General features: G+C 40.6%; 1 protein-coding gene across 1 annotated transcript in view; it reads left to right on the top strand.

Annotated features, from left to right (window-relative positions):
* The window catches only part of glp2r (glucagon-like peptide 2 receptor), a 71,166-nt gene that overhangs the window by 10,845 nt on the left and 32,481 nt on the right, over positions 1-27,840 (top strand). Inside the window, exons 6-10 of the mRNA XM_033611450.2 lie at positions 3,877-4,033; positions 4,203-4,362; positions 4,498-4,558; positions 13,737-13,803; positions 14,558-14,646. Of these exons, the coding sequence (XP_033467341.1) occupies positions 3,877-4,033; positions 4,203-4,362; positions 4,498-4,558; positions 13,737-13,803; positions 14,558-14,646 (534 nt within the window). The remainder of the gene's footprint in view (positions 1-3,876; positions 4,034-4,202; positions 4,363-4,497; positions 4,559-13,736; positions 13,804-14,557; positions 14,647-27,840) is intronic.

Below are 27,840 nucleotides of genomic sequence, written 5' to 3'. Positions count from 1 at the left end.
TGGTGCTGATAAGGACCTTTCCTTCTTCACGACTTGCCTGACTTCACTGAGCTTGGGGGGCTTGATGTTGAACTCGGCTGTCGGTGGTGCAGGCTGAGGCATGTACTCCTGTTGTTCCTAAAGGGACGTTCCTTAACGGATCACTGTACTGCCTCTTGGCGTGCTGTTCCAGTTGCTCCCTGATGGTTTCGAGCTTGCGTTTTTGCTTCCTTTTGCTGTGCTTACGGATGCGTTCAGCTCTGCAAAACCTGGATAGCCTTTGCCTGACCTCCTGCCACAGGGCTTTCAGACCCTCTTTCTCTGCCTGCGTTGCCTTCCTCCAGTTCTTTGCACTAGTTGGAGGATTTCCTTCTCCCTCCTTCCCTTCTCTCTTAGGGTGGTCCTCTGTTTGGGGGTAACTTCCCCAAACCTGTCCTTGCAGGTCTGGTATATGATGTCTCCAATCAGGTTAAGCTTGGATTCAACCCCTCCATGCAATGATCCCTCAAGTGTTTGGTCCCAGACTGTGGAGATATGGGATTGCCACTGGTTGCAGAATTTCATCTCGATATCTCTCTGCATTGAGATTGCCTCCAATGTTTTTCCAGTGAGGGAGATGCCACCCCACACCATTACACTGCTTCAACCAAAAGATGTTACTCTATCGGTGCAGCAATCAGCAAAGCGTTCTCTGTATCTTCTCCACATTTTGACCCTACGATCCAACTGCCGTAAGCAGAATCTGGACTCATCGCTGTGCATAACTTTCCTCCACATGTTCAGGTTCCAGTGCACTTGTTGCCAACACCAGCGCAAACAGCCCTGACAGTGAAGGGCAGTCATGGCAGGCCTCCTGTGCCCTATGAGACCGGAGATTGCATGCAGTCTGAGCAGAGAGCCATTGGCCATATTGTCCTGTAAACCTTGACTGCAAATCTGTAGAAAACAGCCTACAGTTCCCAAGTGCTGACAGGATTAGGAAACAGCCTTCTTGGGGTGCCGTCTTTATGGGACGCCCACTTCGCGGCCTGTCTCTGACATCCCTCATTATATGGAACTTGGCCTTCAGTTTGCAGATGGTACTAGGGCTCACTCCAAATAATGCTGCAACTTGGTTTTGCGGAACACCAGCTTGAAGTTGCCCTACCGTACAGGTCCTATCCAGATCAGTCAAACGTGGCATGCCGATTCTTGGAGCAGACACCAACTGACCACTGTAGCAGGGCCCATGCTCACAGGTGCTGGGGGTACCAGAAGCTCAAAACAAGAGTCAGTAGCAACAGCAAAAAAAAAGCTGTTTGGCATTGGCAGAGGAGATTTGACAAATTTTTCATGGGTTGCAACCCACATTCTCAGCTCTGCTGCTCATCCCACAAATGCATGTTCCTTACAAATGTGGCACCATTTGAAGGGGAAATAAACAGGCTTTCCAACAGTGTAAGATTTATTGCCAAGAAGCATTGTTACAACAAAGAAATAATCTACCAAACACAAATTTCCTTACTTTTTGTGCTTAGTTTATATTGCTTATCTAAATAAATTAAAATTGACTTACAAATATAGCATAGCACAAGGTTAGATGAGCCTACCCATTTACAGAATCATATTAGCATGGTGCCATCATGATATGAGCTATCAATCAATCATAATCAAAGTACTCATATTGCACATCAAACTTAGTAATGATAATCAACAGAAATGTAAGAGTAGTATCGAAGTGGACATTTTATGTACCAAAAATGCTAGAGGGAGCTAGCCTAAGAGAAGACAAAAAACCACAAGGCTGTCCTGCTCAAAATAAACATCCAGCCTAAGTCAAATATATGCATACACTGATGCTGTACAAACTACTTCCAGCAGGGGGAGAAAAAACCAAACTAAAGGAAAATAAGTCCTGAGTAGGCAAAATGTAGCGCACCAGGCTTTGGGGCTAACTTTCATAGTGGCCAAACAGTGGAATTAAAACTTCCCGTTCACTCTTGATGCCCAAAGAAACTAGTCGAGATTGGAGTGAATCAATAAAGCAGTGAATCACACAATGTTTAATCTGTCACACAGTGTTCTTAGGGCTAATAAGGTTGGTAATAATAACGATAGAGTCAATGAATGACTTGGCTGAGGTGAGGATGCATGTGAAGAAGGAAATTAGACAACTCAACAAATACCACAGGAATATTCAACATACAAACATGCAGTATACCTTCATCCTGTGATTGATTTTTGGATAGCCTGATCTTCCAGACCTTTCATAACTCCATAACAATACAACTAGTTAAAACAATGAACACATTGCTTGACAAATAAATCAAACATAATTTACTAAAGGATAAGCCATTTTGTTTTTTATGAATTAAAATACACGTACACAGCTTTAAAAAATGCTAATATTGGTGTAAAATGATATGATGCATACCGTCATATAATGAATAACTTGGGGGCTGTCAGAAATCACTCTAGGCTAATATGCAATTATTTAAAAGGTATTTAAAGGTAAGTTTTATGTTTATTAATGTGAGCAATCACTTGTAGCATCCCTGTACATTTTGTTCCTGGTGCTGATTTAAATGTCCACTTCCTCTTCTTTAAGTTACCCTTCAAAGATATTAGTCTAGATGATTTTAGTTCAGTGATCTCTATCTTTATATCTAAGGTTTAAAAACATTTTGGCAAATACTCACAGTGGTTCTACGCTTATGATTAGGCTAATGTCAGATGACACTCACATCAAGATAAGTCAAATCCATGTAAACAAAGATGGCACACTCCCATTTTTCACTGTGTCCAAACCAGTAAGCAATCTCCCTAAGCAGTCCTTGGGAAAGAGTTTTGAGCACACTCTCATGTCGGATCTGAGATAATCTGAGAAAGTTTGGATGTTATTATTGGGGTAAGGTAACATTATGTTGCAAACTTAGAAGCTAGCTTAGCTATCTTGTTACATTGCCTGAAAATAAGGTACTTACCTTAGCAATCAGGTGTGTGGGTTACTCAGAAATTGATGGAAAGAAACACCTTGATCACACTCCCACCATTTGCTTTATAAAATAATGGACGTAAGTGTCATGATGTCACCCACTGGTTTGTGGACTCTCATTCTGAAGTTCTGATTTTTTTTTCACCATCTTGGTTTTTTGGAGTCTATAGTGTTTATATTTAGGCAAGAGGATGGAGCTGTGGAGGAGCGAGGGGTGGCTCTGACTCAGACTGTAGAAACGCCTCGTTTGAAATTAGCCATAGAGACTAAAACTGTTTTTTTGTACCAGATTTTATATATATTTATCTCTGCAGTAAAGCTGGGCATGGTAACATGGGGTTCTGTGGGGACTGAATAAGTTGGAGGAAGTAAATGGGGGAAAACGCAAAGTGAAAATGATAAATACATAAATACATTTGAAAATTAATAAATATATTTAAAGAAAAGAATCAAAATAAACTAAGGTAAATTAAAAAAAAAAAACATTATATAAGAATAATAGAAATTAATAAAAAATAAAAAAGGAAAACTAAATACCAAAGTTAATAAATAGGAAAATCAGTACAAAGATAAATAAATAAAGACACAAATTAAAACATGATATGTTTCATGGCATATTAATACATTTATCAAATCATTTATTTATTTTTGATTATGGCAGCTTCCATCCTCCACATGGGACAGATTCACTAGCTTAACCGCTACCAATGATGTGCATTGTCTCACAGTAATGTGAGATAACCCACTACAAGACTATTATAATCAGCATTACTTACAAATGCCATTATAAAAATCCAGGAAACATGTATGGACCTTAAACATTTTGCATTATATCTTATGTCATGCCATAGTGACTATTTAACAGTTACAAAGGAAGTATGAATCAATGCCTTCTTCAAACTGCTCCTGTATCTGCTCACCAGGAAGCTCCACTGTACCAGGAACTACATTCACATGAATCTATTTGTGTCATTCATCCTGAGAGCCATGGCTGTCATCTCGAAGGAAATCATATTATACATCATGTACTCTAAGCTACCCAAAGATGACCCAGGATGGAACTCCTACTCAAGCTCTCCGGTACAAAAAAGTACTGTCTTAGTATTCACACATCAGCAGATCTTTGAGAATGGGGCCTTTCTGATTCTATTCTAGGTGAAACCTGGGTAGATAATAAAGCACTGCTTAACCAAAGCAGTTTATATCAACTAAACTACTTGTAACATTAATTTAACATATCTCTCAACAGATAGCGTTGTTGTGTAAACTCTCCAAAGTGTGCATGGAATACTTTGTGGCTTGTAACTACTTCTGGCTCTTGGTGGAGGCCATTTTCCTCCACATGCTGCTCTTCACAGCTGTGCTAACCAAGAGATGTTTGCTGAAGAAATACATGCTTCTAGGATGGGGTAAACCATGAATTAATGTTCTATGTGTGTGTGTATGTGTGTGTGTGTGTAATTACACACAATTTATAAATTAATCATTGATTAATTTGAGTTTGATGATAAATTGTTCCATCTTATGTTCTGGTTATTTTTCAGGAACACCTATTTTGTTTGTAACACCATGGACAGTGGTCAAGATTTTATATGAAAACACAGAGTGAGTGTTTAATTGCATATCTCTGAAGGAAGGACGCACAACTCCAATGTTTCCAGTCATGATGGGTGCAAGTTGCAGAGATATTCCAAAGAAACTAGTAGGCAACAGTACTCACAAAAGACTAGAGTCAAAATCTATGTTTTAATAGGGCAACACACGGCCAAACAAAATGACAGACGCGTTTCGGCCTAAGCCTTCTTCAGTGTATCAAACAGAGGCAAAGACACTGAATACTATATATACATAGGTAAAGTTCTGGCACCAATGACAGTGCAAGGTGTAATGAGAGGCAATGGAAACATATGTGTAGCAGCTGCAGCCAATGACAGGCTGACACAAGACAATTGCCAAGACGGATGCACAAGAATCAATACATGCAAACAGAAATATTCAAATACATTGAAACATATAAGAACACCAAAATTATTAAGCTTCAGACTAGTTGAATGAGAAAAATGTTAGACAAGAAGGGGAGAATTAAAGTAACAGAAAAGAGCCTGAAAAGAGGTTTTTAAGTCACTGGATCTAACTCTACTAGAGACTAAAAGAACCCCAGAAAAACAGTCTGAACCTATTACAAAGAACCTACACATCAATACTAAAAATATGGAGTAAGAAAAAGTTTTAAAATGATTACAGGGTTCTACTAATCAATTGTATAATACTGAATAGTCTTAATAGTGGAGGGAACAGTAAACGCATTAATTAAGGTGAAAAAAGTCTCTGAAAAAGAGAGACATTTACATTCAAATACATACACCCCCAACTGATTTCTTGGTAGATCTCACAAAGCTTGTTCTTACCAAAAATTATTTTAAATTTGAGGACTCTTTCTACCTGCAGTGTCAGGGCGTCAGTATGGGGAGTTTATGTTCTCCCAACTATGCCAGTTTATTCATGGGCAAATCTGAGGATGACTATGTCTACAGGTGCAACCCTTATTTTTCTGCTGGTTCAGATTCATCGATGATATTTTTTGTATATTTTCAGGGACGGTGGAGGAGTTAACAGCCTTTCACACATAGCGCAATTCCTTTATGCCAACCATAAAATTCACACTTGAATATTGTCAAGATTCTGTTTCTTTTCTCTATGTTCTTGTGAAAAAAAACAGATCCTCTCAGCACCAGTGTTTTCAGAAAACCTACAGATAGAAATACTCTTATTATTATTATACTAGTTATCATCCTCCAGGTTTGAAGAAAAGTCTTCCTTACAGTCAACTGCTGAGAGCAAAGAGAATCTGCAGCTCTGACAATACTTTTAATGAACAAGCGCATGAGATATGTGATCGTTTCAACAGTAGGGGTAATCACGATTCGGTGGTCCAAACCTGCTTTGATAAAGCTAAAGATGTTGATAGGAGTGGTTTATTGGCCTCTAAACCTCCCTCTAGAAGGGACTCAGAATTGGTTCTAGCCACCACCTTTTCTCCATTATCTTATGATATTAAGCAGGTTGTTTTGAAACCTCTCATAGGACATTATTTCCAAGCCCCGCCTATCTTTGCACATAAACGCGCCAAAAATATAAGAGACATTTTAGTCAAATCTGACCTCGACATTTTCTTTCTCCTTCTAACCTTCCTGGGGGTAATTTTCCTTGCTTTAATTGTGCCCAATGTAGTGCCATGGTTAAAGGGGACATTTTTCAATCAATCAATCAATCAATCAATCAATCAATTCATCAATCAATTTTATTTATAAAGCCCAGTATCACAAATCACAATTTGCCTCAGAGGGCATACGACATCCCTCTGTCCTTAGGACCCTCTCAGTGGATAAAGAAAAACTCCCCAAAAAAACCCTTTTTAAAAAAAATGGTAGAAACCTCAGGAAGAGCAACTGAGGAGGGATCCCTCTTCCAGGACGGACAGACGTGTAATAGGTGTCATACAGAACAGATCAACATGATAAATAAACAGTAATCCGTATGACAAAATGAGACAGACAGAGAGACAAAGACAGAGAGATGCAGGACAGATGGTAATGACAGTAGCTTACAACAACATTAATTAAAGTAATAATATTATAATTCTAATTACGGCTATTGTATTAAACAGTGTTCTGGTGGGATAATATGGCACTATGAGCTCTCTAAGATATGAAGGAGCCTGACCATTTAAAGCTTTGTACGTTAGGAGAAGGATTTTAAACTTAAATTCTGGATTTTACAGGGAGCCAGTGCAGAGAACCTAAAACAGGAGAAATATGATCTCATTTCTTAGTTCCTGTTACTACATGTGCCGCTACGTTCTGAATTAGCTGGAGAGTTTTAAAGACTTATTAGAGCTACCTGATAATAGGGAGTTACAGTAATCCAGCCTAGAGGTAAGAAAAGCATGGACTAATTTTTCTGCATCTTTTTGGGTCAGGATAGGCCTATTAAGATAAGATAATATAAGATATACTTCACTGATCCCCCAGGGGGGAAATTCAAGTATCACAGCAGCACAAGACAAAATCAAAGGACATTAAATAGAATAAGATTAAAGAGAAAAAATAAAAATTAAAGATAATAAAAGATAAATAAAAGATAAAATAAAATTGCTACATCAATAAAATTGCTACATCAGATGAATAAAGTGACTAAAAAATGGCAGACAAAGTGAGAAATTAAATAAAGTGACAGGTGGCAGATAAAGTGTCATTATTGGACAAATGCAAGACAGGTCCGTTCAGAGTTAGATATAGCTTAAGCCAGACCGCTGTTGTACAGTCTGATGGCGGTGGGCACAAAGGAGCGTCTGAATCGTTCAGTTCTGCACCTGGGTGGGATAATCCGCTGGCTGAATGAGCTGCCCATCAGTCACAGCTTGTCGTGTAGGGGGTGAGAAGGATTGTCCAGGATTGCACAGATTTTGTCCTTCACCCTCCTCTCAGCCACTGTTTCTAGACTGTCCAGGTCCAGTCCCACAACAGAGCGGGCTTTCCTCACAAGCTTGTTGAGCCTGTTGACCTCACCAGTCTTAACTCCACCCCACCAGCACACTACAGCAAAGAAGAGTACACTGGCAACCATAGATTGAAGGTCCTGAGGAGCCCACTACAGACGCCAAACAATCTGAGTCTCCTCAGGAAGAACATCCTGCTCTGTCCTTTCCTATAGAGGGCATCTGTGTTATGAGTTCAGTCCAGTTTATTGTTGATGTGGACCCCAAGGTACTTGTACGAGTCCACCATCTCCACCTCCTCGCCCTGGATGGTTACTGGGGCAGGTTGCCTCCGGTTCCTACGGTAGTCCACCACCACCTCCTTAGTCTTGCTGATGTCGAGTTGAAGGTGGTTTCGGTTGCTCCACGCGACAAAGCCCTCAATCAGTTCTCTGTACTCCTCCTCGTCATCATTGATGACTGATGCATCCGACTATAGAGGAGTCATTGGAAAACTTTTGGAGGTGGAAGGAACCAGAATTGAACCGGAAATCAGAGGTGTAGAGGGTGAAGAAGAATGGTGCCAGAACAGTTCCTTAGGGCACCCCGGTGTACTTGAAACCACCTCAGATACGCAGCCATCCACCCTGACATACTGCGGCCGGCCCGTGAAGTAATCCAAAATCCAGGCAGTAATGTCCAGGTGAAGTTGCATATCCAGCAGCTTGTCTCTCAGGAGGCTGGGTTGAATGCTGTTGAAGGCACTGGAGAAGTCAAAGAATATGACTCTCACAGTGCTTCCAGCACTCTCCAAGTGAGACAGAGCCTTGTGAGTGAGGAAGATGATGGCATTCTCCACACCAATGTGCTGATGGTAAGCAAACTGCAGGGGGTCTAGGAAGGCAGAGAGCAGTGCTGGAGAACAAGCCTCACAAATGTCTTCATGATGTGACGTTAGCGGCACCAGCCTGTAGTCATTGAGAGTGCTGGGACATCCTTTCTTAGGTACTGATACGATGCAAGAGGTCTTCCATAGGTCAGGCACCTTCTTCAACCTCAAGGAGAGGTTAAAGAGGTGCTGAAAGACTCCAGCAAGTTGCCCAGCACACACCCTGGGGCTGATGTTGTCCGGCCCGCTGGCTTTATTCCACCTCAGGCTGGAGAACTCCATCTGTACCTCAGATGATGAGAGCAGCATCTCTGACAATTTTCGCAATATTATGCAGATGAAAAAATGCAGTCCGTGAGATTTGTTTTAAAGGAGAATTAAAAGACAAATCTTGGTCAAATATTACCCCGACGTTTCTTACAGTAGTGCTAGAGGCCAGAGCAATGCCATCCAGAGAAAGTATATCATCAGATAAAGAGTCTCTGAGTTGTTTGGGTCCAAGAACAATAACTTCACTTTTGTCTGACTTTAACATAAGAAAATTGGTGCTCATCCAGGTTTTTATGTCTTTAATGCATTTTTGAAGTTTAGTTAATTGATCAGTTTCTTCTGGCTTTATCGATAAATACAATTGTGTATCATCCACATAACAATGGAAATTTACAGAATGATTTCTAATGATGTTACCTAAGGGAAGCATATATAGAGTGAATAGGATTAGGCCGATCACAGAACCTTGTGGAACTCCAAAACAAACTTTAGTACATAGAGATGATTCACCATTAACATGAACGAACTGAAAATGCGAAGATAAATAACATTTAAACCAGCTTAGTGCAGAACCTTTTAGGCCAATTAAATGTTCCAGTCTTTGTAGCAGAATTTGATGGTCAGTTGTGTCAAATGCTGCACTAAGATCTAATAAAACAAGTACAGAGATTAATCCTTTGTCTGAAGCAATCAGAACATCATTTGTAATTTTAACTAGTGCTGTCTCAGTGCTATGATGCACTCTAAATCCTGACTGAAATTCCTCAAATAAATTATTATCAAGGAGAAAATCACACAGCTGGTCTGCAACTACTTTCCCAAGGATCTTTGAAAGAAAGGGAAGATTAGATATTTGTCTATAGTTGGCTAACACCTCTGGACCCAAGATGGGCTTTTTTAGGAGAGGTTTAATTACAGCTACCTTAAAAGACTGTGGTACATAGCCTGTTAATAAAGATATATTGATCATGTCTAATAAGTGAGTGTTAACTAAAGTTAAGACTTCCCTAAATAACCTAGTTGGGATGGGGTCTAAGAGACACGTTGATGATTTAGATGAAGAAATAATTGCAGTCAATTGTTGAAGAGAAATCGGGGAGAAGCTATCTAAATATATATTAGGTCTTACAGCTGTGTTTGAGGGCAGATTGGTTCCATTTGACGGCAGGAGGTCATGAATTTTGCCTCTAATAGTTAGAATATTGTCATTAAAAAGCTCATAAAATCATTACTGCTAAGGGCTATAGGAATACAAGGCTCAATAGAGCTGTGAATCTCAGTCAGCCTGGCTACAGTGCTGAAAAGAAACCTGGGGTTGTTCTTATTTTCTTCTATTAAAGCTGAGTAATACTTTGCTCTGGCATTGCGGAGGCCCCTCCTACAGTTTGAGACTTTGTTCCCAGACTAAGCGAGATTCTTCCAGTTTGGTTAATCTGCAATTCCTTTCAAATTTTCGCGATATTTGTTTTAATTTTCAGGTTTGAGCGTTGTACCAAGGAGCGAGCTTTCTTTGCTTTGTTAACTCCTTTTTAAGAGGTGCTACAGAGTCGAGTGTTGTTTGCAGCACGCCTACAGGGCTATCGACAAGATGGTCAATTCGGAAAAGTTTAAAGTCGGTACGGAAAACCTCTGTTACAGAAGGATATGGTTTTAAATTCAACGTCGATGGAATCTTTGCCTTAAATTTTGCGACAGCGATAAACATCTAGTATAGTAGCTGTTGCTGAGTGGCATGTAATTGAGTAGAAAGAAATCAAAAGTAATCAAATAATGATCTGATAGAGAGGGATTCTGTGGAAAGACTGTTAGGTTATCAATTTCAATTCCATACGTCAGAACTAGATCGAGGGTATGGTTAAAACAATGAGTGGGTGTTATGCCCAGTCTAGGGGTGTCTGGGACACAACATGAAAGGCCCCCATCTTCCCCAAGTCCCAAGTAGCCACAATGAAAAAGACGTATGGAACGATCAATAGTGCGAATTTATTTACAATATTTAAATAACAGAATTAACTGAAATAGTAACTTCAGGGTGGACTAAGGCCAAAATAACAAACAAAAACAATCCTGCCCAGGGGGTAAGTAAATAACCTAACCAAACAATAAAAAAAACAAATGACAAAAAGCTTACCTCCCTAACTAAATAAACAGGAGAAAAAGGGTTGGTAACACAACTGGCGGTCCACCCCTACGATTTAACAGTCTTTAACAATAATGATTTACTGCAACAACAATATGTGTGGCCGGTTGGGAGAGGAGGAAGGTGAGGTCTGCCTGCTAGCTCGCAGCAACTGCCATCTTTGTCCTTTAAAAACCTGACCCCCCTTGGCGGCAGCCAATCAGGAATGAGCACCGATCAAATTCACCAATCCTCGCCGGGCTATGGCACACACCTATTTGCATACAGAAAAACACAGAGAACACGCACAGAGAAGACATGCAGCAAAACACACGCAAACAAAATAAATTACGACAACAGTCGTAACAGTGGGTTTATGTGCACCCTGACTGAAGCCAATGGAGTCTAATAATGAGATAAACGCAGTAGCCATTACCATCATCATTATCATCATCAACATGAATGTTAAAATCACCTACAATAATAACTTTATCTGATTTAAGAACTAAACTGGATAAAAACTCTGAGAATTCGGATACAAATTCAGAATACGGGCCAGGAGCACAGTACACTATAACAAATAAAAGTGGCTGAGAGGTTTTCCAGGTCGGATGTAAAAGACTAAGAACAAGGCTTTCAAAGGAATTTTAATCTAGTTTAGGTTAAGGGCTGATTAACAGACTAGAGTTAAAAATGGCTGCAACTCCCCCACCTCGGCCGCTGCCTTGAGGAATGTGGGTATTATTATGACTGGGAGGAGTGGATTCATTTAGACTGACATATTCATCTTGACACAGCCAGGTTTCAGTGAGGCTGAGTAAATCAATATGATTATCTGATATTAATTTGTTTACTAACACTGCTCTAGATGTTAGAGACCTGATATTTAACAGTCCACATTTAATCCTCCCTCCTGATTTGTCTTTCTGACACAGAAGAGGTTTTAATTTTTATTAGGTTGTTATGAACAACTCCTCTTTGTTTAATTTTAGATTTAGATAATTTAGGTGGTCGGACATGTGGCTAAACATGTCATCAGTGGTCTGATTTGGGAGGGGTCCAGAGAAAACTACTGAGTCCGACATAGTTTTAGCATATTCACACACCGCGGCATTAATTTTAGTGACCTCCGATTGGCATAACCAGATGTCATTGCTGCCGACGTGAATAACAATCTTATTAAATCTACATTTAGCCTTAGCCAGCAGTTTTAAATTTGACTCAGTGTCGCCCACTCTGGCCCCAGGGATACATTTGACTATGGCTGCTGGTGTTGCTAACTAAACGTTTCTCAAAATAGAGCTGCCAGTGACCAGAGTTTTCTCCTCAGCGGGTGTGTCGCTGAGTGGGGAAAATGGTTGGAAACATGAACAGGCTGGTGGTTAACAGTGGGCTTCGGCTTGGTACTATGCTTCTCCTGGACAGTTACCCAGCCTCCCGGCTGCACAGGGGTTACCGGGGGACCGCTAGCAGAGGCTATGCAAAGTGGCTCTGCACAGGCTACAGGGGGCTGGCTAACTACCGCAGCTACAAAATGATTTTCCATGGTGCAGAGCCATGCTTCCAATTCACTAAGCCTCGCCTCCAATGCAACAAATAAACTACAGTTTTTACTTTTACCACAGTCGCTAAAGGAGGCAGAGGCATAACTGAACATCTAGTACACCGAGCAAGAAAGAGCAGGAGAAGGAGAAGCCATTGCTAAGTGTTAAGCTAATGTAGCTAACAAGGCTAATAACGTGCAAACAACAGCTAAGATTAGCAAGAAAGTCGTTAAAAAGAGGAGAGTTCTAAGTGCTTATACAGAACTAGTGTGGGTTAAGACGTGAAGTACGTGTTAACAGAAAACAAGCTGGTAGGAGTTTGCTAGAGCAGCACAGAGACGTCATCACAGAAACACAGGAAATGACACAACACGCTTACCGCAGTACTCCAGCATCCCCATACGGACAAAAAGTTCCGCATAACAAACAGAATTACCTGCAAAAGCAATTATGTAATGTATCTTCTTAAATGTCCATGTGGATTGGGTTATGTTGGTAAAACTAAGCGAGAATTGAAAACAAGGATTTCTGAGCACAAATGCAGTATCAGAAACAGAGATGAGAAATCCCCAGTGGCCAGGCATTTTAATTCTGTTGGCCATGATGTCTGCACACTCAAATTTAAGAGGACTGATATGATCCAGCCCCTTAGAAGAGGTGGGAAAAGAAACAAGCTGTTACCTCAAAGAGAAGCTAAATGGATACATATCTTACAGAGAGCCCTAGAGGTTTAAATGAAGAACTTCTTTTGAGTTGTTTCCTTTGACTGGTCCCTGTAAAATTGTCTTTCATGCAAGGATGAGATCTCCTGTTGTCTTTTTTGACCATTAGACTACTTTATGATATATTGTCCCTTTTTATTAGGACTTATTTTTTGATACATTTATATATCCTTGAAGCACCTGTATTCCCCTTTTGAATGTAAATGTCTCTCTTTTTCAGAGACTTTTTTTCACCTCAGTTAATGCATTTAGTGTCCCCTCCACTATTAAGGTTAGTCAGTACTATACAGTTGATTAGTAGAGCCCTGTAATCATTTTTAAACTTTTTCTAACTCTATATTTTTAGTATTGATATTGGTGTAGATTCTTTGTAATAGGTTCAGACTATTTTTCTGTGGTTCTTTTAGTCTCTAGTAGAGTTATATCCAGTGACTTAAAAGCCTCTTTTCAGTCTCTTTTCTGTCACCTTAATTCTCCCCTTCTTACTGTCTGACATTTTTCTCATTCAACTAGTCTAAAGCTTAATAATTTTGATGTTCTTATATGTTTCAATGTATTTGAATATTTCTGTTTGCATGTATTGATTCTTGTGCATCAGTCTTGGCAGTTGTCTTGTGTCAGCCTGTCATTGGCTGCAGCTGCTACACATATGGTTTCTATTGCCTCTCATTACACCTTGCACTGTAAGGTTCACAATAAGTGAACTAAATGAATGAAAACAGTCTCCACTGTCTGACTTTTTAAACCCCTTTTATTCCTTAGATGCTGGTCAATTGTGAACAGATGGTTTTGGTGGATAATAAGAGGCCCGATCACTTTTTCAGTGCTGGTAAGTGAAGTGTCTGAACTACAGTACAGATTTTTTCTACGTGATGTTCATGTTACAGATACATTGTGTTGCTCCCATTAGTCTTGTTCCTCTGGTGTAGCCTTTAAGTAAAAGTCACTCTGATTTCATACTGCATTTCACGTGTCCTGTCTTGTGAAGGCATGTGATATAGAAGCTGTTGTACAGTGTGGTAGTCACAAGAATGACTGATTACTAATTTCTTGGTGAACAAATAACAGGTCATTAGGTAGTCATGCTTCTGCTCCTCATAGTTTCTCTCATCTAATTAGTGGCACCAGCTGATTGATTTATCACACCTGGTAGGAATTTATCTGTATGCCTATTTGTTGTTCAAAGCACTCATGTCAGAAGCACTGATGATAGTCAAGGACTGAAATGTTTGCTGCTGTTTTTATTCACTCTTTTTTTTGCACTTTGAACACCTTTTTGTGCACAGATGTCTTTAAAAAAAACAGACTATTTTTGCATTGATTTCAGCCAGTGGACCTTTTTGTGACTTTCTAAGTCCAGTTACATTGGTGTGTGAGTGTCTCCTCCACTGTCCTTTCTCATTTGTCTATTGCACCGACACACCTGAGACAAACTTTTTTGTTGCCTGAAGTAGGCACAGTTCCACAGCAGCCCTATGACTTTGTCAGTGTACAAATGCACATTGACAAGAGTGTTCCCAAATGTACATTTTCATATATATTTATTGAGTCACTAAGTCTCTAAGTCTGGATGTGTGTTGCAGGTCATTTTCTTCTTATTCGTCAAGATTCTCATGCTGCTGCTGTCAAAGCTGAAAGCAGATCAGGTGAAATTTACAGACTACAGATACAGGTATTTTCCCCTGCCTTCTATCTTTGCTCTTCCCCGAGCTCTTTCCCAAGTGGTCTCTTTAAACAGTACAGTGGGTTCTCGGTTAAACATTAAAATGTCAGCCACTCCCACGTACAACAGACATTCCAATGTTAAACCTTTAAGCTCTGGCCTCTTTGTTCTACCATAAATGTCACCACAGGATGGAAGCTCATGTATATATTTACAGAGCTTCTCTTTGTTCTCTATTTTGTCCTTTATTATTTTATAGTTGTTATAGTTTATTTTTTTGCACAATTAAAACACAGAAAAGGCAATGAAAAAAGAATAATGTAATACAGTGCAGGGAGAGGCAAAAAACGCAGAGGGCTTATTTGAAGCCTCCACCTAATAAAATTAAAAAAAAATTATTAAAAAAAAACAGCAATAATAGTAATCAATATTTGTGTAATTAGGCGTGCATGTATGTGTGTATGCATGAGGGGAATAAAAGTTTATACCGTATTATTCTTGGAACCCATCGGCCGTGTTCGGCGTCTGACTTCCGGCAGACTGCGATACAGCCTCTGGGGGCAGACCCCCGATTTTTTGGCATTCCGGTTTGATTTGGCCGGAGGAGGTGAATTTTAGTTTCCGACTTCCGTTTATATAGTAAATATGCTGAACCATTCCGCCTCGTTAGTTCAGCAAATGGACCGTTTAACCTGGCAACGACTGCAGCCGGCTCAAACGTGATTGGTCAATATCACGTGGACCACAAACAGCCTACAACCGGAAACCAGGGCTCTTCCGCTCTTCTTCCGGAGGCAAGATCTACGGGGTTTGCCTACAGACTCTACATTCACTGAATGTAGAGTCTGTATATAGAGACTAATACCGTATTGACCCTTGAGCAATCATAGAAATGTATCATAGTGAATAAAACAAGCTAAAACATGAACAATAATACAAAAAGGAGGAAAACCCTTTACAAGAGAGCAGTAAAATGTTTTTAAGGCATCTTTTGCAACACTTTATAGACCCACAAGTTTTTACCAGGTGGAAAAAAGCATTCCATAATTTAGTTCCCCTAAATCTTATTTAAAATTGACCTCTACAAGTCTGGAATTTAGGAAGGTGAAGTTCTGCTGGGCCCAGTATTTCAAAGTGATCTGATAGGATTATCCTGGCCAGATTGGATTAAATCCTGATCTGATCTGAAAACTGGGTATTTCAACACGGATCAAGCAGATCTGGTAATCCAGTCCACCCTTTAATCCAGATAAAGGCTGCATTTGGGTATTTCAAAAGTTAAGGCAGAGATCTGGATCAATTTGATACGAAATTTCAGGATTATTTGGATCCCACCTCAGAGGTGGATTTGACAAAGCCTCAGCTCCACTTCTCCTAGATATTGTTACTCAAGATGTTCATTGCACTTAATCCAAATTAGTGTTTTAGTTGTAAGTAATTTCAAGCATAGAAAAATATTGTTTGGCCATACGTCTAGTTTCACCTAACATTGTAACTTGTTTGTATCGAAACATCCAATGTTTGTGGTCAGACGACGGCAAGGAAATGCAAAGCAAATTTATTTGTATAGCACATTCTTTTCTTTACATAGAGTGCAAGAAACCACACAGGGATAAACATAATAAGCACATGGCAATTCAAACAAAGTATTCAAAAAGCAATTAGAAACAAAATGCAAATCAAAATAGTGTCACAGAACCTAAAGACTGCTCACAGGTCTGAGGTGAGCTTCTTTTCCAGAAGTTTTATCTTCAATTCTGTCTCTCTGCTGAAGCAGCATCAGCTTGAGCTGCTCGTCAGCCAATTCAATTTGTCTCACTGCCCTCTCAGTCTCCATTGTCTGTCAGGAATCCACAATAGTCAGAAATTGTAGAAAGTACAGAAAAGCATATCACCAGCATTACTGTAGCATACCCAAACTCAATCCTCTGACACTTCTGAATGAACCGCATAATTCATACTAGTACTGTGTATTTTTCCTATACAGTCTGCTCTGCACACATGTAAAAAAAAAATATATTTTTTTTTTAAAGGTCTGCTGTGTTGGCAATAACATAACGTTAAACTCTGAACAGGTTGGAGTTTAAAGAGTTAATGTATGACGTACTTCAGATAAATTCCCTTTTAAACTAGAAAAGCACTCAGAGAGTGCAGACCTCCGCCAAGTAGGTGATTTTCCCTCCTCCTCTGCATCAGATTTTGCACCCTGCATCACAATCAGGTTATTTGCATCACTATCATTATTAGTTAGGTTATATATGCCTTCACCATGGAGACACTGTGGTGTATTTATTTTGTTTTTATTTTGTACCAACACAGGCCCAATTAGGCCTACTCGCCACTGCCAACCAGTGGCGCACGTCTGGTCATAGCCTACTAGCTACTTAACATGCAAGTCAATGGAGCCGCGTTAGCTACCGTTAGCATGACTTCGGCTCAATTAGAGATCGGTACGCCCACGTTTTAAGTACATGACAATTCAAATAGCTGGCTCACATGAGATGGTGGGTGGCCTTCGTATGGTCTTAAAAACGCTACACATTAGATAATGGTAAACTTACATTTTGATGTGAAAGCTGTGCTACCAACTGCTCCTGTTGTGAAGTAGTCCGCCATGTCCGGGGGCGGAGTCGTGAGATGTGGAAATCCGCATCCGGTCAGATTGGGATCAAAGTGATCCACTCTGCCAATGTTTTGAAATACCCAGATAAAGTCAGCAGGATCACCTTGATCCCTGACTGAGAAAAGGAGGATTTCATTATCCAGATTATTCTGATCCAGATTACAAGTTTTGAAATACTGGGCCCCAGGGGTGGGCTGGGGTTGAAATTCAGCCCGGGAGCTTGATTTGGAGAGGCCGTTTTTCCGATTGCACGACGGACGCAAGTGGAACCGTAATTTTAACATTAATACTTTATTTGCAGTATAAAAATTTAATGATATTAAACACAACACACACAGATTAGTCAGTCAGTAGAGTGTATTGAATATAATATAATTCTATGCAAAGACCTATTGCCAACCCAGTCCTGCACACTGCACCTGAACTTGGCACTGTTTTTTTGGTGGTTCCTGCTCCACTTTCCTCCTTCTCCTCCTCTTCTTCCTCCTTCTTCTCCTCCACCTCCTCTTCCATCTCCTCCTCCTCCTTCTCCTGTCCCTCCTCATCTGTCTCTTCCTCCTCCTCACTCCTATGACTGGCATTATCCTGTCCCTCTGCATCAACTCCACAACTGACACTGGCCTTGTCAGCTAACAATAACCCTAACAGTAACAATGATAAACGTTATAGCACTTTTGCAAAGAATTCACAGTGTTAGAACAAAAATACAATATAAAAATCAACATAACAAAAGTGCCACACATACGCACACACACACACACACACACACGCACACACACACACACACACACACACACACACACACTGTAAATGAATTACTCACTTTAATGTATTTTTCTGGTAAAAATGGCTATATATTAATGTAGAAACAGAACAGGAAAACAGGATGTATAGGCTAGCCTATATATTCTAATATTATCTTTTTAACTTTGAACACAGACTCTCTCCTGAAATAGGCTACGTTTTATTTTGCAATAAAGAAATTTGTGCATTTTTCTGGTCAGCCAGTATGGATTTTATTTTTAATTGATAGAGCAGATTAATGATTAATGCACATATGGTGTAACATTGCTGATAGGCTACCTTTAATGTTCTGTGTGCCCTGAACACATCCAAAAACACAAGCTAGAGTTCTCAATGGACCTGAAAATTACAACCCAGACCCAATTACAACCCAGACCCGACGCAGCCGACACACTAGCATTAGCCTAATTGTCTGCCTGAAAAAAAGGAAGCCCGAGGCCCAGCCCGGCCCAAGTCATTTGCATATTTTTTCGGCCCGAACTCGACCGAACCCACGGGTCCAGTCGCAGTGCTTGCTAACCGCTTGTATCCCCCCTTAATATGCAAAATATTAGATTGACCCAGTCTGACATTCCACTCTGTGCCACTGCCACCTGCGGCTGCGAGGGCAGGCTGCTGCGGTCAACCGCGGCTGCGTTTTATGGGGTAAAAAAAAAGTTCCGACCACCGGCTGGTTTGGCCTGGAACAGACCGGCCGTTCTGGAATACTCCCGAACCTCCCTATGGCCAGCCCGCCCCTGCTGGGCCCTGATGATTTAGTGAGTATGAATGTAGTTGTGGGTTAGCTGTAAAATAAGTTGTGAAGTGCTCAGGAATATTCCCTTCACTTAAAGGTATTTTGTAACGTTACATAAAAACACATATTGTAAAAAATATTTATGTCATAAATAGTGAGAATCTGAAGTCACTGAAATAAAGGTGCAGATGACATGTGTGACTCTGATCGGGTTGCGATCCTAACAAAACGTTTCTGGAGGACCAAAATTTTATGTAGAGTAGTCAGAAAAGTACTTGCCCAAACTATATTAGAATATGAAAGATAGGGATAAATCAGACTATAATAAAGGGTTAGGAGACAGTTTATGGTAACAAGATGACTGACCCTCATTATTATACCAAGAGATTTATGGATTTTTTTTTACTAACCCACTCAGTTTGTTCTCTCCAGTTCAAACTCATCAACAAAAATGCCCCAAAATTTTTTACTGGACACTTGAGGCATCTCAATAGACTCAATTATAATTTTAGATCATTTTTTAGAGTAAGCCTTTTTGCCACTGAAAATAATAAAGTTAGATTTTCTTATATTCAAAGAAAATTGATTTAATCTGAACCACATAGCCTAGGCAGTTAAATCAGCATTCACGTCTTTCACCAGTGGATCAAAATTTGAATTGGAAAGAACGAGGGTTGTGTCATCAGCAAAAATTATTGGGGAAAGGATATTTGAGACAGATATAGATGAGGAATAATACTGGTCCAAGAATGGACTCCTGTGGAACCCTACAGGGTAATCTAGACTTGTTGGAATAGCAACCCTTAACACAAACAAACTGACTTATATCAGTGACATAATTATTAAGCCATATGTGTGTAGCACCATGAAAACCATATTCATACAATTTTTCTAATAAAATATGATGGCTTACTGTATCAAAAGCCTTTAAAATGTCAATGAAAATACTACAAGTATAGTCATTGTTCTCAAGTGCAGAATTAACTTTGTCAGTCAGGTGAAGCAGAGCCATGTAAGTGGAGTGATGTTTTCGAAAGCCATACTGGTGTTTGCAAAGAATTGAATTTGAATCTAAATGAAAAAGAATTTGTTTATATATAGCTTTTTCTAAAAAAAAAAAAAATTGAAAAACATGGCAAAATAGATATGGGTCTACAGTTATTAAAGTGAAATGGATCATCTGCTTTAAACAGAAGTATAACTTTGGCAACTTTAAAATCCTTGGGTACAATACCTGTTTTCAAAGACAATGAAAAGATGTGAGCCAATGGCTGCAGTATGGACTGTTTTACCTGTTTGACAAGATATACAGAAATATTGTCATGACCAGCTGATGATAATTTTAATTCATCAATTATGTCACTTATTTCCTGGATATCGGGGCTTAAAAGAAGAAATGATGGGAAAATTAATTGGCATAAAAACCATTGGATTACCATGATAAGGAGGAACTTTATTTGTTAATTCATAACAAATGTTAAAAACAAAAAAATCACTCAATTTTTGAGCTATATCAAATGGATTGTTAAAGGAATACTCCGATGATTTCGGAGTTATGCCCTTCCTCTATCATTTTCATATTGAGACAACCTCATTGATATCTTTTTTGTGTCTGTACGTCCAGTGGCTGGGTCTCAGCGGTTAGCATTGCGGCTTAGCTTAGCGAATACAATAGAAGTCTATAGGGGGTCAGTAGCCTACATGGTAAAAGTGAACAAATAAACGTTACAGAAACCCTGAAGCTGGTATTTCTACATGTGCATTTAAAATAAACATATTTTAAACATTAATTCGAAAAACGAGAGTCTTTTTTAGTAATTTTAGAAGAAGTTTGATACACGGAACAAGAGTGTGTTTACGCCCTGCGCGGAGGGATACACTGGTGAGCAACAGCTGCAGCTGGCTCTGGGACAGGTACGCTAGGTCACTCGGTAAAAGCAAACAAAGAGACGACATGGACGATCATGCCTCGAAAATGTATTATTGCAACTTGCAAAAACATTCAAGGCAAACCTACAGGCTAGATGAAAAGGCACTGTAAATGTGCATTATAAAGCAATGTTACTCACGGACTGAAAGCTGTCCATCAGCTCCTGCAGGCCTGGGGTGTTTTTTCCAGTTTATCTTAGGAACATGAAAAAATGTTTCAATCACGCCAGGATTAGTGATTGCTGCAAAGTTTTCACTCCTTGTGATGCACTCTCTGCAGCAGTTTCCCTCCTGATTATATATCTCTAGCCTCCCCAACGATGGTAGCACTGAATCCCATTCTGTGCAGCAAAATGATTCTACCTCCGCAGGCATAGGTTGGCAAGCCCCGCAGCTACACCACCAATCCTCCCCTGATCTCCGTCTCCCCTCGGCCCCTTGCTGTTCCGCTGCCTCAGAGGATTCAGCCTCTCTTCTCGCCTGCTCACCATCCAACACCTGGAGTTCCTCATCTGAATACTCCAGCTCAAACAGGTATGGTTCTGGATCTGTGTCCGCTACAAGAAACTCTTCAAAATCGCGTTCAAAGTCGTCCATTGCAGCTACTATAGTCCGGAGATATTGTTAGGCTAAATAAACAATTGAGTTTTGTTTACAGGCTACGTCTGTGCCTGTGCCTGCTCACTGGTGTATCCCTCCCCGGATCACAGCGCAGGATGTAAACACACTATACTTCCATGTATCAAACTTCTTCTAAAACGACTAAAAAGGACTCTTGTTTTTCGAATTAATGTTTATACACGGTTATTTCAAATGCACGCACAGAATTGCCAGCTTCAGGGTTTCTGTAACGTTTATTTGTTCACTTTTACCGAGTAGGCTACTGACCCCCTATAGACTTCAATTGTATTCGCTAAGCTAAGCCGCAGTGCTAACCGCTGAGTCCCAGCCACTGGACATACAGACACAAAAAAGATATGGATCATGTTGTCTCGCTATGAAAATGATAGGAAAGGGCATAACTCCCAGATCGTCTGAGTATTCCTTTAAAGGAATTTTCACCACCCAAAAAGACTGGAGGTAACTGGTTTATTCTTTTCCCTTTATAGCAACTGATTTATTATAGAGGAACGGAACTGCCAAAATGAAAAATAAATACATAAATAAATAAATGAGTCAATAAATAAATTCATATTCCATTCAATTGCCCCAAAAATGCATAGAAAATAAATGTAGACATTAATCAACTGATAAAATGCATCTTTTCTTTGTACATTTACATTCCTTCAGACATTTAATACAATTTATACATTTACATTCCTTCCTGAATTCTTTTCACATTTACATTCATGCAGAAATGCATGAAGAAATGTAAATGCTTCCATGAACCGGAGTTGTCACTCCGACCAGTACAAGAATCCAGAGGAGAACTAATTACATTTACTCACGTTACTGTAATTGAGTAGTTTTTTTGTGTAATTTGTCATTTTTTCAGTAGTTTTTGAAATTTGTAATTTTACTTTTACTTAAGTAAATTTTGACTGAAGTATTGTACTTTGCTACATTTGAAATCACATCCGTTACTAAGTAAAAAAAAAAAAAAAAAAAAGTTTTCTGCTAAATAGAAACCAACCACTCGGAAATCTCACGTGGAATTGACCCAGAATAAGCGGCCGGTGCCGGCGAGTTACTGGAGAGAGAGATGGAGGAGGGTGGGAGTGCTTCAGCAGAAGCACAAGCAGATGCAGCAGTTGAAATGAAAGAAGAAACGAACGAAACGAAAGAAAACCCCATGTGCACAGTGCCGTTTATAATTGTCGGTCAGAAAAATGCGCTCTTGTGTGCTCACCTGTGTGTGTGTGTGTGTGTGTGTGTGTGTGTGTGTGCGCATCGGGGCCGAACTCGTGATGTGCGCGATACAGAGAGCAGAGGAGGATTGTAAAGGTGCGACCATGTAGAGATGGAAATGACATGCCGTCATGTAAACAATATAACGCCGGAATTCCACTGGATGCATGTCCGTTGCAGAATGGCTGCGCTGGTTCTCCGCTGCGTGCTCCGCTGCGTGCTCCGCCGTCTGTCAACACCCATCAGCTGCGTTTGCTGTGCGGAGCGGTGCAGCTCCGCAGGACAGCGGGAGTCACGAGGACCCATGAGATCTCGCAAATTCACGCATGATCGCGCTATATAACAAGATATAGTTTCTATAAACAGAACCACAAAACCAGAGGAGTAGTACTAGGAAGACATCTCGGTGCACCTCCATGTTTAACGTCTCCTCGTCCATGGTGTCAACGGGGTGAAATGATGACCTGTTGACTTAAGTATATTTTATTTTGTAAATTAACCGGATGTTTTATATTTTTTCTGTGCACGACTTCCTGCCCCGCATGATCTGCTCTGTGCTGAATTGCTGCATTGTGCTTTGGCGTCCGGCAAAAATAGAAGTTTTGCACGTCTGTCCGTCCTGGAAGAGGGATCCCTCCTCAGTTGCTCTTCCTGAGGTTTCTACCGTCCCAAACTCTGACTCTTCTAGCGTAACAGACACACTTCATACACACATACTCGTTTACCATTCTAAGTGGGGACCCCCTCCCCTCTCTGCTCCGCCAATCTCCAGCCCGCACACTGACTGACAGCGTAGCCGGTAAACAGAGCTCAGCTGTTTATTTAGCCTAGCAATATCTCCGGACTATAGTAGCTGCAATGGACGACTTTGAACGCGATTTTGAAGAGTTTCTTGTAGCAGACACAGACCCAGAGCCATGCCTGTTTGAGCCGGAGCATACAGATGAGGAACTCCATATGTTTGATTCTGAGGGGGCAAGAAGAGAGGCTGAATGCACAGAATGGGATTCGGTGCTACTGCTGCCATCGTTGGGGAGGTATATCATCAGGAGGAAAAGCATCCCAGAGAGTGCATCACAAGGAGTGAAGTTGCGTCTTCTTTTCCTCGCAGATGATGGTTCGGGTTCATTCTCTCCTGTTGCGTGGTAAGTGTGGTCCATTCGCAAACTTTATAACTAAAAAAACTTTTCACTACTCTCTATCGACGAACTACTAACACTCTCTGCTGTTTCCTCCTCCTTCTTCCTTGCTTCCGCTGTCTTCGTTGGTTTATTCATACACGTGAAACGCGTTCTCTGGCTGGCTGGATTGGCCGCTCGCTCTGCCGTACATACATGGTGGCGCAAAATGGCGACCTCTCTAAAGCAAGGCCCTTGCTATATATATATATATATATATATATATATATATATATATATAAAAGCATAATTATACAGCTAAGAAAACCAAACAAATTTTATTTTATAGCGATTATACACTTGTATAAACATATTAATGGGTAGAATATTCAGATTCAGATTCAGATTGACAATAAACCATGCCAAATATTACACACTGGCCCTTTAAATGTGCCGCGCGAAGGCGTAATGAGAGTTTACTCAATTCGCCATGGCAGAAGAGAGCAGCAGCTTCAGACAGCCAAACTTCTCCCAGGAGGAAACTGATGTTTTGGTCCGGGAGGTCTGCTCACAGTGTCCGAATATACGGAACTGTGAGCAGACCTCCACGGGCTGATGATACAAAGGTAGCCTGGGAAGAGGTCACCACAATTGTAAATCAATGTTGTGTTTCTCTCGTGTGCGCGCACGCGCTCTCTCTTTCTCTCTCGCAATCTCACTCTGTTTCTTTTCTTTTGACTTTTCTAAAATGACAGATGCTGAATATATATTCCCTATCTGATGCTGTGGCTGTTTGTGGTTGGCTGAGAGGGATGTGAACTCTTAGTTTGCAGCTGTGTTAATCAAATCAAGTTGGGTTTCCATTACGCATGCCAAATGTGCCAAACGGTGCCCATCCCCTTTGATCTGACATCAGATGTGACGGGACAGTCGATTTAGAGATAGATTTATGTGCTGATTGCAGATAGTTGCATTGAATAGTGTTTTTTTGGGTATTTATTGCATTGTTAATGTGCCTGATATTCTGGAAACCTGCCTGTGAGGTTTTGGTGACGTGTGTGCACTGTCCGCCGGTCAGCCAAACTTCGGCTTACACCGGCTGCGCTCCGCCTGCGCTGACACTAGACCTGGTTTCAGCTGGCAAGCTTTTAGCACACCTTCGGTGAAGCCTTTTGGCACGAAACTGTCACTGCGCCAAGCTGGATCTGTCAACACCTCCCCCTGCTGCGCCACCACATCCATCTCAGCGCACCTCGGTCTGCCAAACTAGCAAACTGAGCACGCCTCGGGTTGTGCTGCTCGAAACTAGCTCTGTGCGGGGTTCGCCACCCTGCGCCGCGCCAGGAAACTAGAGCCCAGAGACTAGAATTGAAACATATTGGCTCTGCTGCCATTCCAGAGCACAGACGCAACCCACACACATCTGGTGGAATTCGTTATAAGGTGAAACGTTTCACCGTATAACACGATAAATAGTATATTGATATGTTATTATATGATGCGTCTGTCGCACAAAATAATATAACTTTAGTTTATGAAGAGATAAGACAGATCTCTCTCCTCTCATCTTATATGCTTTACACACAAGTGTGTGAATTGACCTGGATATGAAGCATCCGTAGCACCAAATAATAAAATGGTGGTTTCTAAAGAGCAAAAAAAAAACTTAAAATAAATCAGCAGCAGCGGTCATATTTCAGCAGCGGAGCACCACCGCTGCTAGTTGCATATAGGGGAAACACTGTTGCTCAATGGATTTGTTCTGTTTTGGAATACATAGTATTCTTCCAAACTAGTGTTACTGTATTTTAATATTCAGAATTTCGCTTCAACAAGCTCTCTCTTGTTTTGATCTTACATCTGTTTGCATCCCTGAGAATAATGCCCAACAATATTGCTCAAAAAGTTGCTCTGTGTATCATCAGTCTAACAGTTGTGTTGGTTAGTCAAAATGAATGAGGGCTGCACAATATTAGACAAAACTGACAATGCGACGATTTTGTATACTGCGATATGTATTGCAATATACAGTGTATTGCAATAACTTGAATAGCTCTATTTGGAAAGAAGTTATCATTTTGGATTTGGAAAGGCTGTATTTGCGTGAAATATACATTTTACAATCAAACTGTCATGGAAATTGAGAACTTCACAACCTAAAGTATTAACCAGCAAAATAAGTATGGCATATTGCCTTTTTTTTTTAAATTTTATATACTTCATTAATCCCCCTGAGGGGAAATTCAATTTTATAACACACAGGTCCGAAAGACACACACATGCACAAACAGGACCTATACATGCACAAAGTGGAGAGATGTCAGAGTGAGGGGGCTGCCTTGGTCAGGCACCCCGAGCAGTTGGGGGGCTCGGTGCCTTGCTCAAGGGCACCTCGGCAGTGCCCAGGAGGTGAACTGTGAAGTGTCAAAAATCGGTGCCTGGAAGTGGGCCTGTAGGCTCCCGACCTTGAACCTCTTGTCTCTTGTCAGTTGTTCTCAGATGTCAAATTGGTTCCTTAGGCTCAGCTGGCAAATACTTAAAGAAACACTGGAAACAGGCAAAGTCCGATGCAATCAAGTTTAATGTGTCAACAGGCTTTAACACATACAACTTAGCGAGTCAGACTCCGGAGTGTGACTGAAAACCTGCTCTCAGAACCCTGGCTTATATGCTGGTGGAGATTCAAATGAGTCTCCACCTCTTTTTGCTAATCTTTCCCTCTTAAGACCAATTCTATTGGTGGAAAACCTTTCTTTGTGTCCAATTCTGATTGGGCCCATTTTTAATGGTGTAATGCAGCCTGGAATTTCCCAAGTTTTCTTCCCTTAGATCTGGTCTCACTTTCACTCTATTTTTAAAAAACATGTGTTTTTTGGGGACTTTCTATACAGTCCTCAGTGCTCTCAGTCTTATGCAAGGTGAACCTTTAGAGTGCAATCTGTGAATGTGTGTATGTATTACAGCATTTGAGTATGTGTTTCATCGTTTAACAAGACACAGTGTGTTCTTTCAGTAGGTGCATACAACATGATTACATAGTCTGGTGCTATGGTGCTATGAGTACTTTGACACATACAGCAATGTTTTATCATATTTAAATGTAGATCAAAGAACTTTATAATGCCTTATACATAAAAACATGATTATATGAGTTTCTTAATCAATTTATACATCTTAACCTTACTGTTTGATTTGTTGGCACAAACTTTTACACTACATTCCCCCCTTTGGGGCTATAATAGTCCCATATAATACTTTAATCACAGAGGGAGAGAAAAATATATATTCCCCCCTTTGGGACTTTATAGTCCCATAACTACTGATTAAGATTAAGTATTACCATACTTGAATCATCTTCAGTGATTAACAATAAGGTTAACACATAAATCAGATTTCATCAACTATCATTTTGTCACACATATCTGTATTAGTGAATAACACACGTCATATATCTTCTTATGAAAGAGCAAGCATAATCATCAGTACCTTTAGGTTTCATCATCAGTCATTATTACTTATTATCCAATCATTATGACATTAACATGCATAAATCTTCATTTTGTCAATTCATCATGTCCATATCAGTCCTTGTGACTTAAGAAGTGTTGAACCGCCACCTTCCCTCTCAGCATAGAGACCTCCGCCATGAGGGTGTCTCGGGACTCAGTCATTTCTTTAAGCTGGGCCCGCAGCTTCAGCAGCTCCTTGGCGGTGTGCTGCTGCTGCTGTCGGCTCAACACATGTTTCTCACCCTTTCTGATTGCATAGGTGTCACGGCGAATCCTGCGCATTTTTTCACGCAATACTGGGGGAAGACTGCGCATCAACATGCAATAAGGTCCTTGGCCAACTGCGTGAAACTGGTTACGCAGTACAGCCTCAATTTCACGATCTTGCTTAGTTTTGGCCTTCCCCTCAGGCAATAGCCACAGATTGGCCTCAACGAGTTCTGGGACTATGTCATACTCATCTTGCAGCCTGTTGCGCATATAGGTGTGCAGTGGTTGTACTGGCGCGGGGCCTAGCAGTCTGCCCCGTGCACTCCTTTGTTGCTTAGCTGGCTCTGGGGGGGGTCAGGAGTAGTAGGTGAGTAACTTAGTGACTCGGTATCCTCGTCCGTTACTGATGAGGTGTCATCACACCCA

This window comes from Epinephelus lanceolatus, chromosome 21, assembly GCF_041903045.1.
Source record: "Epinephelus lanceolatus isolate andai-2023 chromosome 21, ASM4190304v1, whole genome shotgun sequence".
NCBI classification, from domain to species: Eukaryota; Metazoa; Chordata; class Actinopteri; order Perciformes; family Serranidae; genus Epinephelus; species Epinephelus lanceolatus.
The sequence above is the reverse complement of the archived record's forward strand: the minus strand, read 5'-3'. Positions and strand labels throughout refer to the sequence as shown.